This window comes from Peromyscus leucopus, chromosome 8b (assembly GCF_004664715.2).
Source record: "Peromyscus leucopus breed LL Stock chromosome 8b, UCI_PerLeu_2.1, whole genome shotgun sequence".
In the NCBI taxonomy this organism is placed as follows: Eukaryota; Metazoa; Chordata; class Mammalia; order Rodentia; family Cricetidae; genus Peromyscus; species Peromyscus leucopus.
The window spans coordinates 33,917,963-33,937,001 of record NC_051086.1 but is presented as its reverse complement, the minus strand read 5'-3'; the positions used below and the strand labels follow the sequence as shown (position 1 = coordinate 33,937,001).

At 42.2% G+C, this 19,039-nt stretch overlaps 2 protein-coding genes across 3 annotated transcripts; both read left to right on the top strand.

The window, feature by feature from the left end:
• The first annotated feature begins 691 nt into the window (after positions 1 to 691).
• LOC114687571 (zinc finger protein 354C-like) lies at positions 692 to 12,412 on the top strand. Of its 2 annotated transcripts, none has more exons than XM_037200577.1 (5): positions 692 to 855; positions 1,942 to 2,026; positions 10,303 to 10,429; positions 10,908 to 11,003; positions 12,317 to 12,412. In XM_037200577.1, the coding sequence occupies exons 2-5, from the start codon at positions 1,946 to 1,948 to the stop codon at positions 12,391 to 12,393; spliced, it is 381 nt and encodes a 126-aa protein (XP_037056472.1). In that variant the 5' UTR covers positions 692 to 855; positions 1,942 to 1,945; the 3' UTR covers positions 12,394 to 12,412. The 2 variants fall into 2 exon arrangements, with proteins under 2 accessions (XP_037056472.1, XP_037056473.1); XM_037200578.1 differs by having other exon boundaries at positions 695 to 855; positions 10,911 to 11,003.
• Positions 12,400 to 17,299, top strand: Znf354c (zinc finger protein 354C). Its single transcript, XM_037200576.1, has one exon. It carries the CDS (start codon positions 12,633 to 12,635, stop codon positions 13,743 to 13,745), a length of 1,113 nt encoding a protein of 370 aa, XP_037056471.1. The 5' UTR covers positions 12,400 to 12,632; the 3' UTR covers positions 13,746 to 17,299.
• Positions 17,300 to 19,039: the final 1,740 nt, after the last annotated feature.

Genomic DNA, 19,039 nt, shown 5'->3' with positions numbered 1-19,039 from the left:
CAACCAAATGGCAATTGATCTTAGGATTTAGCAGCTAGCTGGATTTAAACAAACAAATAAACAAACAAATAAACAAACAAATAAAAGCTAAGTATGTGTACTTACATAAATAAATAAATAAATAAATAAATAAATAAATAAATAAATAAATAAATAAAAGCTAAGTATGTGTACTCAATTACTTTTATTTTTTTTTATCTTCCTGCTTCTGAAACAATCCTGGACTGAATATCAAGGTCCTTGGCACAAAACAAGCAAAACCCCTGAAACAATACTATGCACATTGTTCTGTGTGTTGTACACGTTAAACTGATTTAAATTATGATTAGTGGTGTAGGCTACACAGAGTCTCCTATTTATGTGCATAAATCTATGTAGCCCTGGCTGTCCCTCGACTCCATGAGTCAGGCTAGCCTGGTACTTAGGGGTGGGGTGGGGTTACTCTTAGACACTAAATTCCGGTTTTGTCTTGTCACATCACTTCGCCCGCCTAGCGCACAAGTCTGAGGACTGACTGAGAGAGCCTGGCCGGGTTGGCAGAGTTTGCCGGGTTTGTAGTGCACACCCCCAGCCCTAGACAACATTAACCTGAACGCAGGGAAAACACCGCCACAATTCTGCTCAGCTTTCAGAAATCGCTTGTCCCCGGTGCCTTCTGGGAAATGTAGTCAGAGCGGTCCCGAGGCATGCCGGGAATAGTAGTTTTCTGAGGTTTCTCCTGGTGGCGGGGCAGCTCTCGGCGTTTTGGGGGGGCTCCGGGCCGAGGTGATCCTGACTGTGCCAGGAGGGCGCATCTGGGGCAGACATCCTCGAGACCGCTCGTGCTGAGGGCGGCTGGAGCGAACGCCGGCGACCGTGAGTGGGACGGAGGGGGCGGGCGGGGCGTAGCGGGCGGTGGGCTTCGCGGCGGGCCTGGCGCGGCCTGGCATCTTGCTCTGCGGCCTCTGGCTCGGGGACCCGCCAGCAGGCTCGGCCTGCCACGGAGAGCAGCTGGGCCTAGACTGCGGGGCCAGGGCCCTGTGCATCTTCTGTTGCATCTTAGTGATGCAGGTCATGAAAACAACAGCCGATACCTAGCAGTCCAGGCTAACTTGACGAATTAGCGCATCTAATACCAAGTTACAGGCTCCTTGGCCCTTCATTGTGCCCACGGTGCAGAGTAAGAGACCAAGGCATAGAGTGGCCGGAGCATTCGCTGAGTCTTGTCTAGAGACCTGGGCTGGAAGCAGAATTCCCTTCCCATCTGTGTGCCTTGCAATGTCTTGTCACTTTGGGCCGTCTGTGAAGCCCTCGGCTGTCCACCTCAGCCACGTCGACAGCACAGCCCCACCTCTGCTGCACAGCGGAATGGTTCCAGGAATTCCCAAACAGCCAAAACTCAAGTCCTTTAGGTAGACTGGCATTGCGTTTGCAGAGAACTTGGACACATCGTCCTCTGTACTTTATATCAGACATATCTAACCTTTTGACGTTGCCAGTTTTTGTACAAGGCGCTAATAGGCCTGTAGGTGGGTGTGGAGGGACAAGTGTAAGACATTAGAAGTGTCATATATACTGAAGGGATGGAGTTTTGACAGATTGGTTTGGTCAGCATTCTTATCATTTGGTTTGCGGTGTTTATCGGGGATAGCTTTCCTGAGATCTCATGACCATTATGGTTAGGTTTTAAAAATTAATTTATGTTTATGTGTATATGTTTGTGTCTGTATGTGTGTATGTGTCCATGAGCCCAAACCTGGGGAGGCCAGAAGAGGATGTTAGATCTCCTGGAACTGGAGTTACGGGTGCTGGTAATCAAACTCAGGTTCTCTGCAGGAGCAGGAAAGTGCTCTTAACCACTGAACCACCTCTCCATACCCCCATTATGGGTGGTTTTAACTTCCTTGTGCTAAGCTTTCCCTTGGTACCAGAATTCCTTACTACACCCTTTTTCCTTTCCAGGCATATGTGGTCAGCACTCAGCTCTCCTTTGGCAGGAAAACTAAGAAAGGAAATGGCTGTGGATTTGCTGGCTGCACGAGGGGCAGTAAGTGAAGCTTGTCTTTGCATAAATTGCTTTCTGACTCCAAGATGTGGATGCATTTTCGTTCTTACTCCCGTTACTTTTCCCACTTGCAAAATTAGCATTTAACAGAGGTATGCCAAGTCCAGTTTGAAGCTGACCTTCAAGGAAAAGATATAAAAGCCTCCTACCCTACACCTATCAAAGAAGTAGACCTAGGGACAAAGAATTCTGCCGAGTCCAGAACAGGCGCTGTCCTGTAACCGCCATCTCACAAAACCTCCCAGATGCTTTTCTTTTCTTTTTTTTTTTTTAAAAAGGGGGGGGGGTAGAGGGGGAGAATCCTCCAGATGGAATGTCTATCCCATATTGTTAGCCAAAAGAGAGGTATGAGCTCATTTATAATTTATAATTTAAAATACCTTCTATTGCCAGGGAATTTGGTCTCCTCTATTTTGGGTTCTTAACTTCATTAGTAAACATTTAGAAATTTAGAAGGAAGCTTGAAGAAAATGTTATGAAAATTTGAGAAAAATAACAGGGCAGACAGGCTGTAAATCTTGGCAGCTGACAGGAGAAGGGAGAGGGAGGAGGAAGAAAGCCACATGTCAGCGTCAGGGTCCCAGAAAGAGGCAGGTTCAGCAGTGGGGTCAGCATACTGCAGAGTAGGCAGTAAGTTGTGTGGTGTGGGAAGTAGCTTCAGAGAGTTCATGAGAAATCCCAGAGTGCCAGGGGAAGCATGCTTGGGATTTTATCCAGTATCTGGAAAAAAAAGAAAAGAATAAAAAGGAAAAGTTATAGTTTTCTGGGTAACTCTGAAAATCAGGCAAGCTCCAAAGGCTACATGATGAAAGCCTACAAGGCACTCACTGCCCAAAGGCTTCTGGGAAGGATGAATACAGTATTCATTAAGGGATAATTAGTCCTCCTCCTTAGCACATCTTTAGGTGAATCAGATTTTGGGGGTGGAGGAAGCGGGTAGAGGCAAACTCCTGGCCAGGTAATTGAGAGGCCCCATTTTGCATGCATGTCTGTGCACCATGTGTGCCAGGTGCCCATGGAGGCCGGAAGAGGTTGTCAGATGCCCCAGAAGAGGCGTTATAGATGGTTGTAAGACGCTGTGTGGGTACAAGGAATCGAACCTGGATCCTGTGGAAGAGCAACCAGTGCTCTTAACCACTGAGCCATCTCTGTAGCCCCTGGATTAACTCTTAAAGGAAGGGCACAGACTATGTAAAGCTCTGAGTAGCTTAGAGTGTGTCAGTGAGTCTTAGTAAAGCCAGAGTACTTCCCCTTTTTCACTGGGTAATTTAAATCCTGAAGAGTGGCAGAACTGATGTTTACCTTTGTAGTGTTATCGGAGAATTGGGAGGTGGGGTCCAAAGGCAGCTCAGCAGGCTGGTTCATTCTCAGTGGTCTCTGAAGCCGTTAATCCCTTAACGCTGCCATGGCTCAGCCTGTTTCTCCCATAAGGCCAGTGCTACAGTAGTGACAAACACCAGCAGACCACAGTGTCCAGCAGTCCTAGCTCTAGCCTGGGCTCCCCTCTGTCCAGAGGTGGGGATGCTTCTCCATGTGAGCTTTCTCATCCCACGTGGACAGACAGAGTTCTTCATTTTAGGTGAGGGAAGTCATGGAAGAGTTTGTGCTTGTAGTGTAGCCGTTTCCTTCTGGCACCATCATGAGGCACAGAGTAAAGCTTGGTGACCTTCAGAAGACCTTGACCTGTGATTGCAGCAATGAACTAAGGAGAACAGTACAAAGTCTGTGCTAATGAGGATGTCATGGGAGGAGCAAGAGGGTCACAAGGTCCTAATCTGAGACTCCAGTCCATACTTATTCTTGCCCTATGTGTATGTGTCTGGGAGTGGGTAGCTGGTGGTGTTAAGGGTCTGTACGAGGTGGAAGAGTGACTGTAGTTGGGGACGTTTCCAGAGTTGCTCATGCTGTGGTGGGGCACAGTAGTGTAAGAAACCTCTGTAAATGCACAGGCTTGCCAAGCTGGAGGTACACAGATGGGTTCCTGTCTGTTGGTGCCCTCCCTGTCCAGGATGAACAGATGTTTCTGTACCACTCCCCTGGAAAAGTTTCTCAGCATCACTGCAGAGCCAGTTTCTGTGGACTGAGGTGCTGCTGTGTGACTTTTCCAGGGGTTAGTCCATGGCCATCATGCTGAGGAGCATGACTGATGGCAGACACTGGAGCAGTAGCTGAGAGATTACATCACATCCACAAGACAGAGGCAGAGAGAGTGAGCCTGGCCTATCATGAGGCTTTTGAAACCTCAAAGCCCACCCTCAGTGACACACCTCCTAACAAGGCCACACCTCCTGATTCTTCTTAAACAGTCTACCAACTGGGAACTTGTAGATGGATTTTTCTTTGGGCCACCAGCTCACAAACAAACAAAACAAAACGACACAGAGACTTATTATTAATTATGAAAGCTCTGTCTGTAGACTTGTCCCACTAGCTCTTATAACTTATATTAACCCATTTATATTCATCTATGTTTTGCCTCATGGCTTTTTACCTCTCTTCTGTCTTGGACCTCCTGTTTCCTCTCTGAGTCCTCTGGCATCAAGTTTGCACCTAGATTCATCTCCTCTTCTTCTCTGCCCAGAAGTTCCACCTAACCTCTTCCTGCCCAACTATTGACCACTCAGCTCTTTATTAAACCAATCAGAAAGTGCCTTGGCAATGACACCTCTTCACAGGGTACAAAAAGATTATTCCACAACAGGATCTAAATGTGAGCACCACAGCTTCCATTAAATTCCACTGACTCCTGCACTCATGAGCCTCTTGTGGTAGTTTGAATGAGAATGGCCCCCATAGGCTCATATATTTGGTACTTGGTCCCCAGTTGGTGAAACTGTTTGGGAAGGACTAGGAGGTATGGGCTTTATTGGAGGAAGTTTCAAAAGCCCTCCCCATTCCCAGTTAACTTCCTCTCTGCCCTGTGCTTGTGGATCAAGATGTAAGCTCTCAGCTACTGCTCCAGTGCCATGTGTGCCTCCCTGTTGTCATGCTCCTTGCTGTGATGATCATGGACCTACCCTGTGAACTGTAAGCTACAAATAAATTCTTTCTTCTATAACTTGCCTTGGCCATAGTGTCTTATCGTAGCAATAGAAAAATAACTAAGACACCACTTCATAGGGCTGAGGAAGAGAGCTCATCTTAATGGGTAAGTACTGATATCACATTATACAAAGAGTATGTGAGGTGAGAGATGAGGCTGCCATGTTGAAAAAGGACAGCTTGCAGCATCTGCTAATCAAAACATGCATGGTAACTTTGACCCAGCAGTTCAGTCTATTTCAGTGGTTCTCAACCTTCCTAATGCTGCGACCCTTTAATATAGTTCCTCATGTTGTGGTGACCCCCAACCATAAAATTATTTCATTGCTGCTTCATAACTGTAATTTTGCTACTGTTATAAATTATAGTGTAAATACCCGGTATGTAGGATATCTGATAGATGACTCCCAAAGGGATCATGATCCATATGTTGAGGACCACTGTTTTATCTATACACATAGGTGTGCCCCAACCCAGGAGACTGCTAGGAGACTGATTGTCGTGTACTGTTTGTGACAGCAAAGAAAGAACAGCCATCCAAATGCTCATATGCGGAGTCTAGGGAGGTAAAGTGAGTAAAGTGCTTGCCACATAGGCTTGAGGACCTGACTTCAGATCCTCAGTACCCTCATAGAAAGGTGGGGGTGCTGGGGTGCTGGATAGGTAGAAACAGGAGGGTCTCACTGACCAGCTGACCTTGCTGAGTCACTAAGCTCTAGGTTCAGTGAGAGGTTCTGTTTGAAAAGTAAAGTAGAAAGCAATAGAGCAAGATACCCACCATCTATCTGTCTCTGGCCTCCACACACTGTAGTGAGTCTTTCTCTGTCCCACCAGCCAGCTCCCAAGTGACACAAAGACTTATTATTGTGAAAGCTTGGCCAATAGCTTAAGCTTGTTTTTAGCTAGCTCTTATAACTTAAATTATCCCATTTCTATTAATCTGTGTGCTGCCCTAGGGCTCGTTTACCTCATCTGTGTACTTTCCATCCTGCTTTCCTGCTTCCTCAGTGTCTCCTAATGTCTCTTCTCTTCTTCTTCCCAGCATCCTCTGTGCCTGGAAATCTTGCCTAGCTATTGGCTGTTCAGCTTTTTATTACACCAATCAGAGTGACATTTCTCCACAATGTACAAAAAGATTATTTCACAACATTTCCCCTTTTGTCTAAATAAAAAGGGAAGGTTTTAACTTTAACATAGTAAAACTATATACAATAAGAATAGTTATCAGATATTGTCTAAATAGAAAAGAAACGTATTAACTTTAACAAATGAAACTACAATAAGAAAAATTATCAAGTAAGAATTACATTCATAATATCCAGTCCATTTGTATTTGGCATATTGGGAGAAAATACTCCTTTATCTATCCTATCTTGATGAATCTGACGTTTTATATCTAATTTACTTTCTATCAAGACTAAGGAAACTATAACTATCCAGTCTTCAATCCCATCAAAGACCTGAGAAGGATATAGTATTACTTGAATAAACAGGAAGTGCAGAGCAAGCAACTTCCAAAACTATGAGAAATGACAGAAACATCCGTCTGCCTAGATGGTCATCCAACGTTTCACTGCAACATTGGGACATCCATCTTCAGCCCAAAGGCATAGAGTATCTGACAGATTTTTCTGTAAAGTGGGAATTTTGAAGGACTGTCCCACCTTGTCTTGGCAAAGTTCAGCAGTCTTATTCCTTTGTGTCCTGCTTGTCCAGTTTGGACAGCATGCTGTCAGCAGTTGAAGCAAGGGCAATTTCTTGTCCAGATGGCTAGCTTTTGCCACAAAGAAAGCAAACTCCATATGGAGGTTCTTTGATGCCCATCATTCTTTTATGAAGTAGATAGGTGCTGCCAGGAGCAGATGTGTCAGTCTGTCATGAAAAACCCTATGTTAACAAAACATTTTAAATGCCATATTCTGTAGGACTTTGAAGTATTTGAAGACCATCTGCCTACTTAAAATATGTCTTTGTATGACCTTGAAAACATGCCTAACATGACTATAAGTTTGGTTATTATAGATGACTAACTATTAACTTGTATTTCTTTATTATCCTAAATAGCTTTCAAGGACTAAAGCTTTATATTACATTTTTAAATGAGCTGTGTAGGTACAACATCTTAAACAATAGTAGAAACATATATACAGTATAACAAAAATAACCTTAAATTTGTATCACTATATAAAAATCCATACCAATGTAAAATATTTGATATTAGTGGTTAAAAAAATAGACTCAACAATCTATCCTTATATCCCATCATTTCTGTGCTATATTCTCCTTTTTCCCTTCAGAAAGAGATCCCTGAATCTAATTTCCTTTGCTCCCTGACCATGACCAATAACAGCTTGTAACCCTAAATGATGACAAACATCCATAATCTACTCAATGATCAAAAACCACCCAACCCACATCTTGGAAACATGGGCATTGTGTTCTCTAGACTGCTTCCTGTTGTCTGGGGCTGCTGGCATCTTTAGGGGACCCTGAGAAAAATGGGATAATGGTCAAGTTCTGGGAGAGCTAGCTGTATCCTTTTGTTGTCTAGTCTCTGTGTAATGATAAAGTGCAAGGCTTATCTGAAGTCCTGGCTGTAGTGGTCTGTGAGGCTGGACCATCTCAGCCAGCAGCCTCAAAGCTGTTCTGGATGCAGAACTCTGAAGAAACTGCAACAGAAGCATTCTGAGAGGCTGGATTATATGGGCCACCCATTTTCATTGGTATCTGGGTCCCCTTGCTCTGAACACACCAACTTTTAAAGGTAACATACATATCTGTATTAACACAAGTTTGGACTGTGCCTTGTACACAAGCCAGCCAAAGATGATTTTTTGTTTTATGTTGATCAGGTAGCAGGTGAAATATACGTCCTTGAGAAACAGGTTTAATTATAAACAGGAATGAACCTAGTTTGTCTTTATTATAAGATAGCTTTTAAGCCTAAGGTGGAGGCAGGCTGGTTCTTCAATAGAGTGCATGTTTAAAATGAATGAAGCCCTGAGTTTTGTCTCCAGTGCTGGAAACAAATTTGAAAGAAAGGAACAAGCGAACACATAGAAAACATTGTGAGAATGCCAAGATTGCTTTTCTCTCCACAAACACCAAAGACTAATTAGGGAAGTGTTCTGGGTACGTGTATAAAACTTTTCAAAAGATTGTTTTGTTGCTTGCATTTTCATATGAATCAATAGTATGTTAAGAAAAAATCTGGTATTAGGTGTACAACTTTCCCTCATTTTGTTTAATGGCTGTATGTACTTCATGTAATGTGTATTATCATTTGCATATTCATTGCCTTATTAATAAACATGTAGGTAACCCTTAAAATTTCACCTTTATGTTAATATATATATTTTTTGTGCTGTATAACAGTTTACCACAGATTCAGTATTTAGAGCAGCACAAATTGGTTATCTCACAGTTCTGAAAGTCAGAAGCCCTACACTGGTTTATTGTCAAGCTATCTGCTGGGCTGGTTCTGGATGGACACTGGGAGGGAAAGGCTGTTTCCTTGTCCTCTTCACTGCCTAGAAGTTAGTTCCATCACCTCAACCTTGGCTTCTATTATCACATGGACTTCTCTTACATCTGAGTCTCTCTGAGAATCATTGTCATTACTGCATTACCTGCATAATAATCTAGGTAGTCTGTCTGTCTCACAACCCTGAAGGTAAACAATTCCAGAGTCCATTTTGTCATGCATGTCACATCCACAGGTCCTGCCAGGGTTCTGGAGGAATGACCCTACATAGTGGTGAGAACATTTCTTCCCAGTGGTAAAAGTGCAAGGTTAAAATGCTCCTCCACCCACAGTGCTGTTCCAAAGCTTACTACCTTCATCTGTGTTATACGAGAGTCTCTTTCCTTCACTTGGGCTTTCTCATATTTTGGGGATTAAGTTTCTTTTGGAAGAAATTACTTTTTTTCTATTTTTTGAGACACTTTCTCTATATAGTCCTGGCTGTCCTCAAACTCGCTCTGTAGACCAGGTTGGCCTCAAATTCGTAGAGATCCATCTGCCTCTGCCTCCTGGGTGGGGGGATTAAAGGCTTGTGCCAGCACCACCAGCTGAAATTACTTTCTTAATGACTCTTTGGCACCTATGTAGTTTTGCACATCTTATGGTTCTTTTGATTTTCATATTGAATAGAAACCTGTCTGACCGTAGCTTAGAGGTCTGTTTACCTGAACTCAAACCCTAGTTCTACCATTTTATTTTCTAGTAGTCTCTTGGGAAGGTTACTTAACCTGTTCATTTACTTATTATGTGTGTATGCAATGCCACAGCACAAGTGTGGGGTCAGAGGGCAGCTTGTGGGAGTAGGTTCTCTTCTACCGTGTGGGTGCTCAGCACCAAACTCAGGTAGTCAAGGCTTGGCAGCAAGTGCCTTTACCTTCTGACCCAACTTCCTCCCCTGGGTTACTTAACCTTTCTAGACCTGTTTTTCCATTTGCAAAGTGCTCTAACTATAGCCCCTTCATAGAGGGCTTTCCTAAGATTTAAAGGCATGCAAAGTTCCTACCACAGTCCCTAACATTCTTCTCATTAAACTATTTTTTAAATTTCTTTATGTCCATGGATTTCTTCATGTTTGATTGGTATTCCCCTCAGCTTTCCTTCACTGATCTACATGTATTCTGATTTATATCGCTCTTCTTTCTTTTACTTAGATTTTGAGTGAGAGAAGGCTATGCTTGCTTAGAAACACTATAAAATTCTAGGTTTGTATTTTAATTCCGTACTGTCAGGGACTTTGCCCCCTCCAATCCCTAATCTCCACAGTTGGTGTCATATATCTTTGATTCAGGTGGGTTCTCAATAAATACTTGCTTAGTGAAATAGTCAATAACTATTGCCTGGGAATTACATAACTAGACGATTCAGAATACTTAGTATCCTGAGATAGTTTCAGAATTTCTTGGAATACATCCAGTGTCACCCTCATCTAGATGATGAAGGTGATGATCTGTGGCAGAGGTTCTCAGCCTTCCTAATGCTGTGACCCTTTAATATAGCTCCTGATGTTGTGATGACCCCCAACCATAACATCATTTTCATTGCTATTTCATAACTGTAATTTTGCTACTGTTATTTGCTAATGTAAATATCTGATATCTGAAGAGCCATTCACACCCCCCAAAAGGGGTCATGGCCCACATGTTGAGAAAGAACTGTTGTTCTAGGGTAAGCAGGAAGGGGTTTGCTGTTTCAGGAGCCTGTGACGTTCAGGGATGTGGCCGTGTTCTTCAGCCAGGAGGAGTGGTTGCATCTGGACTCTGCGCAGAGAAGCCTGTACCGGGAGGTGATGCTGGAGAACTACAGCAGCCTGGCCTCACTGGGTAAGGGTTTGCCTCCAAACAGTGTATTAGAAGAACCTCTTGAAGCTCTTCTCTGGCTTCAGAGTCCACTGTTTTCTGCTCCATTGTGCTACAGGTGGAAGTCAGAGCTCTGCGAAGTTGAAAGGATGTTTGTTGTCTGACACCTTTTATGCTTTCTTCCCTTTCTTTGCCTTCCTTGCACCCTGCTCTCAGTCAGTGTAGAGTCTGAAGTTCGTAGAAGACATTTAGATGTTGTTGAAAACTGTACAGGAGTACCCTGTTTCAGGATGCTCATTTCTAGACCATGTATTAATTTTGAAGTGGCCCTTGCTTCTTGCCCCATGCCCTAATCTTCATTGCCCTTGGGAAGTGATTCCACTGTGTGTCCCACCTTCCGTGACTGACATCTCTGCTTTTGAGTGCAGGTGAGTGGTGTATGAAGAGGCTCTGAGATTGCCCTTCAAGCTGTTCTTCCCAACTCTATCCCCTTTCTCATAAGCAGGGATCCAGGCTTCAGTACCTCGGGTGATTGGCAAACTGCAGAAAGGACAAGATCCCTGCATGGAAAGAGAAGACCCTGAAGACATCTGCCTCGGTGAGTGAGCCAGTGGGCAATGGAGACACAGGAGTCTGTGAGAGGATGTCCTGAAAGGGCAACGGTGACATTCTCGTAAGGAATGAGCCCTATTGGGATGGTCAGGGCCAGTGTTTAAACAGCTTACTTGTTGACATACAGCCATCTAAATACAATGATGTAGCATTAATCCATTTTCAGTATGGACTGAGTAAAGGAAGCTGAATTTTAGCTTAGAGTTCTTAACAGGAACTTAAACTAAATTTTTTTTTTTTGCCAGAGTCAGAGCTGAACTTGGGCTTGGACACACTCAGACCTTCAGGACAAACTGACTTCACAAAACTTACAGATTTTCATTATTCTCATAAGATTCCTACACAAAGATTAGTCTTCTGGTTCCAGATTGGAGAAGTGAATATAGCATTTCTCCTTTGGCCTAGCAGAAAGGTGGAAAGTGATGAGAGATAGCAAGGAAAACATGTTATTCTTTCCGTCTGAGGTGTAGATTGGTGCCCATGGCTGACTTGTTCCACAGTTTTTCCTTTTGATCAGTGTCTTAAACTTAGGTCAAACACGGGTTGTGTTTGGGGCTGTTGTAATTTTTAAGATCCAAATGTCATCTTTTAACCAATTGCTTTCCCCTTTCATGGGCCATGATGAAATTATAGTTGAATGTGAAGTCACAATTTTAAGAAAAACAACCCAAATACTTTAAAATTATTGACTGTGGATTTCAGAGAAAGCATGGGAAAAATTCAGTGAAAGTGACTGTGGGTAGAAGAAAGTAAAGGGACTAGCTGCCTACCTCCTGTGACTTCAGTGTTCCGTTTCCTTAAGTCTTCTGCTCTGTCCTGTCCTTTCCTGTCTTTATTTTTTTCCTCTAGAGCTGTAGTCTCTTCATCTTCAGCATTGATTTGATTTGTCTTGTTGTTGTTGTTGTTGTTGTTCTTCTTCTTCTTCTTCTTCTTCTTCTTCTTCTTCTTCTCCTTCTCCTTCTTCTTCTTCTTCTTCTTCTCCTTCTTCTTCTTTTCTTCAAGACAGGGTTTCTCTGTGTAGTTTTGGTGCCTGTCCTGGATCTTGCTCCCAGGCTGGCCTTGAATTCACAGAGATCTGCTTGGCTCTGCCTCCCAAGTGCTGGACTTAAAGGCGTGTGCCACCACCGCCTGGCCCGTTTACTTCTTATCATCCTGCTTTCTCTCCAGATTCAGATGCATGTTTGGGATCAGACTGCACCAAACCTCTTTATATATGTTGCTGCCAATCTCATTGGCCTTCTGATGCTTCCATGTCTCTCTTCCAGCAAAGGAAGAATTAATTCTTCCAATTCTTTTCAGATTTACAGATCTGGCCAGATATGGAAGCATTGCCTCCAAACAAGACATTTTTATTGAAGAACCATCTCATGGGCTAATAAAGCATGAGTCCACTGAGGGTGCTCACTGGAAGACCAACTTTAGAAAAGTTGGGAAATCTGAGAGCCTAATAATAGCACAGGAGCAAGAGAAGAAAGTTCATGAGCAGGGGGCAGCTTTACCCAAGGAAACTGTCAGTGAAGATGGAAATCCCACAGGCCCTGAGCTGGGCAAACCCTTGTTTATAAATAAAGCACTTGTCTCACAAGAGAGTGATCCCCTAGAAAGAGTACCTGGTATGGATCACACTTTGGAGAAAGATTTATCACAGGATTTTGATTTCATGAGAAGCTTCCAGATTTACCCAGGACAAAAACCTTACGTCTGCAGTGAGTGTGGGAAGGGTTTTAGCCAAAGTCTTCACCTTCTTGAACACCACAGGATTCACACAGGGGAGAAACCATACACGTGTAATGAGTGTGGGAAAAGCTTCAGCCATAGGTCTTCTCTCCTGGCTCACCAGAGAACCCACACTGGAGAGAAGCCATACAAATGCAGTGAGTGTGAGAAAGCATTCGGCAGCAGTTCCACACTCATCAAACATCTGAGGGTGCACACTGGAGAGAAACCTTACCGATGCCGAGAATGTGGGAAAGCCTTCAGTCAGTGTTCAACCCTCACTGTGCACCAGAGGATTCACACCGGGGAGAAGCTCTATAAATGTGCCGAGTGTGACAAGGCCTTTAATTGCAGAGCAAAGCTTCACAGACATCAGAGAATCCACACGGGGGAGAAACCCTATAAATGTGCTGAATGTGGAAAGGGCTATAGTCAGTTTCCATCCCTAGCCGAACATCAGAGACTCCATACTGGAGAACAGCTTTGCCAGTGCTTACAGTGTGGGAGAACCTTTACACGTGTCTCCACCCTTATTGAACATCAGAGAATTCATACTGGACAGAAACCATATCAATGCACCGAATGTGGGAAGACCTTCAACCAGTATTCATCCTTCAATGAACATCGGAAGATTCATACTGGGGAGAAACTTTACACATGTGAAGAATGTGGGAAAGCCTTTGGCTGTAAATCAAACCTTTATCGGCACCAGAGGATCCATACTGGAGAGAAACCCTATCAGTGTAACCAGTGTGGAAAGGCCTTCAGTCAGTATTCATTCCTAACTGAACACGAGCGAATCCATACTGGAGAGAAGCTCTACAAGTGTATGGAATGTGGGAAAGCCTATAGTTACAGGTCAAACCTTTGTAGACACAAAAAAGTCCACCTTAAAGAAAGGCTCTATAAATGGAAAGAATACGGGACACCTTTTATCTATAGCTCATCCCTTACTCCATATCAGAAATTTCTGAGAGGAGACAAGCCCGAGAATTTTAATTCATCCCCCTAATCCAAGACAGCAACCGGAAGAATAGTAACTAGAGTTCAAATCAAAATAGATTTCATCTTTTTTACTTGTACAACAAATAGTTACTACTAAGTCATGGAGAGTAAATAGCAAAAATACAAAGAATGGTGATGTCAGCCATTTAAGAACTATTACAAACAATTTTTTAAATCTATCATTTTTTAAATTCATAGAAAAAGTATGAAAGGCCTCATTTAAAAAACAAAATACATGAGTAACTGTTGCGTATAAGCATTGTGTCATGAGATAGTCATCTCTTTCTAAGAGCTGCTGTGTATGAATTTTCTTTTCAAGATAGTCTCTGAAATAGTTGATGATATGGAGAATTGTGGGGCCTCAGTCCCTAAAATGGGGAGCTGTTTAGAGAAAACTTTTCATAAAGAGCCACTACAGAAGAAAAGAATAATTTGTGTGTAACAACAATAAAGCTCTTTATGAAGTGCCCCTTGTACAACATATATGTGTGTATATACACATATATGACTCTTATGTATATATGGTCACATTACTCAACAGTGGGGATACAGTTTGAAAATGCTTCATTGGGCAGTTTCATGTTTTATAGGAACATCATTGCACTTGCACAACCCTAGATAGTCTGGGTCAGCCAATCAATGTGATCTCTTGAGGTGATTAACATAGTATACTTAAAAAAAAAAGTTGAGATTATAATTTAATTACAACATTTCTCCTTTCCATTTCCCCCTCCAAACCTTCCTATATTCCTCCCCACACTCCTTCAAATGTATGGCCTCTTTTCTCACTAATTGTTATGCATGCATACATCCATACTTTTTTACAGTATTTTTTTTTATTGTTTTGCTTGTTTATTTTAGATAGGGTCTCACTATGTAGCCTAGGATGGCCTTGAACTCATTATGTAACCTGGTCTGGCTTTGAACTTGCAGTCTTATTGCATCAGCCTCCCACATACTGGGATTACATTCATGAGCCATCATGTTTGGTGTAAATGTTATTAGTAGGATGTGTATACTCTAAAATAGGGATAAAAGTATAGTCCAGCAGATGCGGAAACTAGTAATGTAATGTGTCACCATCATCCTGTGTCATGTGCTGTACATAGTTGTGTGTGCTGCAATGTCCTCTGGCTGCCAGCACAGCGGGTTTGTTTGCACAAGTGAGTATTGCATTGTGCCTAAGGTGTTATAATGGTTATAAAGCCATGACAGCTCTGATGTCATTAGGCAAGTGGGAATTTTCCAGGCCAGTTATAGTCTAATGAGATCACTGTGATATATCTTGTCCTATCATTGATCACAGTATCATCATAGGCAAGTGCTGCATGCACATACTCGCATATACATGTGTATATGTATGTGCCAATGTGTGTACATAGACACACAAAGAGTTTAAGAATTGTTTTTTCTCCATAGTCCTTAATGACTAAAAAGACTCAGTTTACTAATTTAGAATTTACTTTTTCAAACTGAATGTTTCCCCCAAAGGGAAACTTTGTTTTGCTCTTCTGAATTTGTAGTGGATCTGGTTCTTTATAGCTGAATAGAGTCTTAGAGTACTGTGGAAGTTGGCCTGAGCAGACATAGGGCAGACTGGCATGCAAACAGTGCGTTGTATGTTGGAGAAGGCCAGTGCTGACAGTCTCCTGCTATGAGTCTGTCAGCACTTTAGGACTAGGAGGGATTTTCATTTATAACCTTTCAAGAATCAAGGTCTTCAGCTCTGGTGATCTCTGAGAGTTACAGGTTCATTTCTATCCTCAAGGCTCAAGAACACACTGTTTGTTTTGTAACCTGTTCAAATGTTAGTGCTAGCAATATAATCGGTTGTCTTTAGTTTCCCCCAGCTTTGCTCTTAGTAGTGGAGTTAAGAACACACTTCCTTTCCTTCTGTCTTTGATTATACCTGCTTCTGTAATAACTGCTTAAATTATCAAAGCCAACGAAGGTCCCGATGGAGGTATTGCTTTGGTATGCTTCCATGTAAGGCTGCCTTTTTATTACACAATTTGTAATGCTTTTTTTTTTTCTTTGTAGTGCTGACGACTGAATCCAGGGCCTTGTACATGCTCAGGAGGAGCTCTACCTCTGAGCTCTATCTCCGGCCTTTAGGATTCAAATATAAAGTTAGAGATGGATATTTTATATTAAGCAATCTACTCATCACCTTAATAGTTTATATCTCCCCTAGTCCATTGGTTTCTCATTTTAGAAATTACTCTAAGAGCATTAATTAGACCCTTCTGTCTGAGGAAAGAATTAGAATTAAGCAAGCATTCAGCAAATGTTTCTTGATTGACTTCTTTTGACTCATCAGAGTAGTTTTATGTGTTTAAGTGTATTTGTAAGAAAAATAAGGCTTCAAATGAACCTCAGAATTTCTTATGTACCTAGTGGCCATGAGCATGCTCAGTGCCCACTTTTTGGTTTGCAAATGCCATTCACCATCAAAAGGATTCAGGACTCCTTGAAGAAATGACTGATTTCATGTTTGGAGCAGGGGGCAATATAAGTGAACCTAGAGTCTATTCTTATGATAAAAAATCATTTTAGAATTATTGATATAACATAGATGGACACAAGCACTAACTTGAAGGTGCATCCTTTGACCAAACTTAGGATATTCCAAACATCAACAATACTCATGACAGGATTAAATGTCATATTTTCAAAAGGCTATGGAAAAAAACTTTTTATAGAGTTATTTGAAGAAAGCCATCTTTAAATATATAGAAAGCAATACGCTTAGAAAAATCATTTAAGAACTGTCATTATTAAGTCTGGCAAAAAAAAATTGATTGATGGTAAAACCTACTACATGAAAAAGATTTAAGGAACATTGCATAACCCCAAAAGAACACAGCTGTGAGTTGCAGAAGAAGCACCTGCTTTCATACTGAGCTCTGGCAGGAAGATTCCCCTTCATGCGAGCAGCAGCCATTGTGACTTCTGCTGAGACCATACATGCACACTTTATTATTTATGATACACTGCCAAAAACAATTAGTGGAAGTCTACAGAAATCTCTTATCTAGATTTACCTTCCTGTTTACAAAGAATTGAGATAACAAGTTAGATTATACAGTCTTAGACAAATCAAGAGTTTGAGACATTGAAAATGATCATTGAGCTGTACTTTTCAAATAGCCAATATGTTAGAACAAAAAGTGGGCTTTTTTTTTTCAAGACACCTGAGACAGCCACATGCAAAGTGTCATCCTTTATTGAGAGAAATAGGAACAAAAACTGTAAAAGACATGTGGGGGATATTTAGGGAAATACAAAGATGAGAATAGGTATTAGATAATATGGTATGCTTATTTTTCTTAGAATAGGTAAGATGTTGAATTTATATTTCCCTATCATATGCATGCAAAAGTTTTAAGTTGACAAGTCATAATGTCTGCAGGATATTTTAAATTGAAACTGTAGAATTGATCAGTGATTGTTGAATCTTCGTGATAGATATAGAATTTCTCATTGGTCACCTTTTAAACTTGTCTGTATGTATGTTTAAAATTAATAAAAATTGAGGCAAAAAATGATTGTATAAAGTGATGAATGTGAGGTTCCTGTCCAGAATCCCCCTTTCTTATCCTCAGAGAATGTTTGTAATCAGTGGAAATGGTGGATTTGGCTCCCCTTTAAATGGAGTAAGCATGCTCTGCCATCTCTCCTACTGAATGCACCTAATACCCAGGCCAGCTGTTCAGATCCCCTGAAAAATAATGGCAAGCAGATTAATGAAGGAAACACATCTGAAGCAAAACATCTGGCATGCTGGGCATTTCTGTGGGGTACAGTGGTGGCTGAACAGGCCAATCACATCTTTGAGCTCTCACCCTTCTTTCTGGCCAGAGGAACTGTGAGCCAGCAGTGGTCAGTAAGGTCTTCGTCACTTTATTTTCACTGTTTCTTTCTACTTGTGCTTGGATGTGGATGTGACAAGAGGCAGAGAAAAAACCCTAAAGCCTTGGATTTCTCGTCAGAAGGTCAGGAGGACAAGGGACTCTTGGGATAGAGTGTGTCAGAAAAAGGAAGCTCGGGAAAGTGATTTGTCCACAAAATCTTGGTGGCCCCATGATCCATGCGTACATTGGTCTCACTCTAGCTATCTAGTCCATTTGTATTAGCATTCTCCAGAGGCACAGACCAACAGAATGGAGTCTGTATTCAGAGGGAATCCATTAGGTTGGCTTTCATGATAGAATTGGAGTAGTTCAGCAATAGCTGTCTCACACCAGGGAGGCTGAGAACCCAATAGTCCATGAAGCTGAGTGCCTCAGCCTCCCCAGTCTATCACCAAAGGCCTAGACGGTTCCTAGAGAGCCACTGGTCCTCATTGGAGAATCCCAGATGCTTTCAAGCTAGCTACGCTAGTCTTGCTTATGCAGCATCACAAGATGTCTCAAACAAGATGGAAGGTGGAGACAGACACCTGAGGTTGTCCTCTGACCTCTGTATGCAGGCTGTGGCTTGCACATGCACATGTGCTACCCCTCCCCAATCAGAAAAAAAAAAAAAAAACCTTAATTTCTTTTGAGACTTCTTTGACCCATGCATAATTTAGAAGTGCATTGTTCAACCTCAAAGTATCAGAAGACATTCCGAGCTGATTTCTAATTTAGTTCTGTTTTTTGTTTAAGAGTTTGTATTATTTCTATTTGTTATTTGCTGAGCTATGTTTTGAGGTTCAGAATGGCCTGTCATGGTAAGTATTTCATTGTCAGTTTAAGAAGATGCATTCATTTATTCTCTTTGTCTCTCTCCCTCTCCTCGCCCTTTCTCTTGTTTTGGGTTTTGCATCTCTGTCATCTTTGGACTCTGATAATCTTCCTATAGAATCTCAGACTTGTAGTTGCTGAGACCTGGGCTCTGACGTAGGCATTCCTTTCCTTCCTCTCCCATCCAAGCTCTAAGCAGGCCTGACTCTGCTTGTCTTCCAAGGCAAGCCGGGCGGTGGTGGCGCACGCCTTTAATCCCAGCACTCGGGAGGCAGAGCCAGGCGGATCTCTGTGAGTTCGAGGCCAGCCTGGCTACCAAGTGAGCTCCAGGAAAGGCGCAAAGCTACGCAGAGAAACCCTGTCTCGAAAAAAAAAAAAAAAAAAAAAAAAAAAAAAGATTAGATTGGCCATGTTCAGGATAGCATGGCTATATACTATCCTCTTCTTACCATAGAGAGGAGACTGGAAAGAGCTGGAACTGTCTAATGATCATATTCTGATTAAAATGTTTCCAGTAACACCTTGCTCTTGGAGGCAGGCTTTTGCTTCAGAGACCAAGCTGAGGCATATTTCA

Coding starts and splice junctions, on each gene's coding strand:
- Znf354c (XM_037200576.1), top strand. CDS start 12,633: ATGGATCACACTTTGGAGAAAGATTTATCACAGGATTTTGATTTCATG.
- LOC114687571 (XM_037200577.1), top strand. CDS start 1,946: ATGTGGTCAGCACTCAGCTCTCCTTTGGCAGGAAAACTAAGAAAGGAA. Junction 2,027..10,302: donor TGCTGGCTGCACGAGGGGCA/GTAAGTGAAGCT, acceptor TTGCTGTTTCAG/GAGCCTGTGACGTTCAGGGA. Junction 10,430..10,907: donor CAGCAGCCTGGCCTCACTGG/GTAAGGGTTTGC, acceptor CTTTCTCATAAG/CAGGGATCCAGGCTTCAGTA.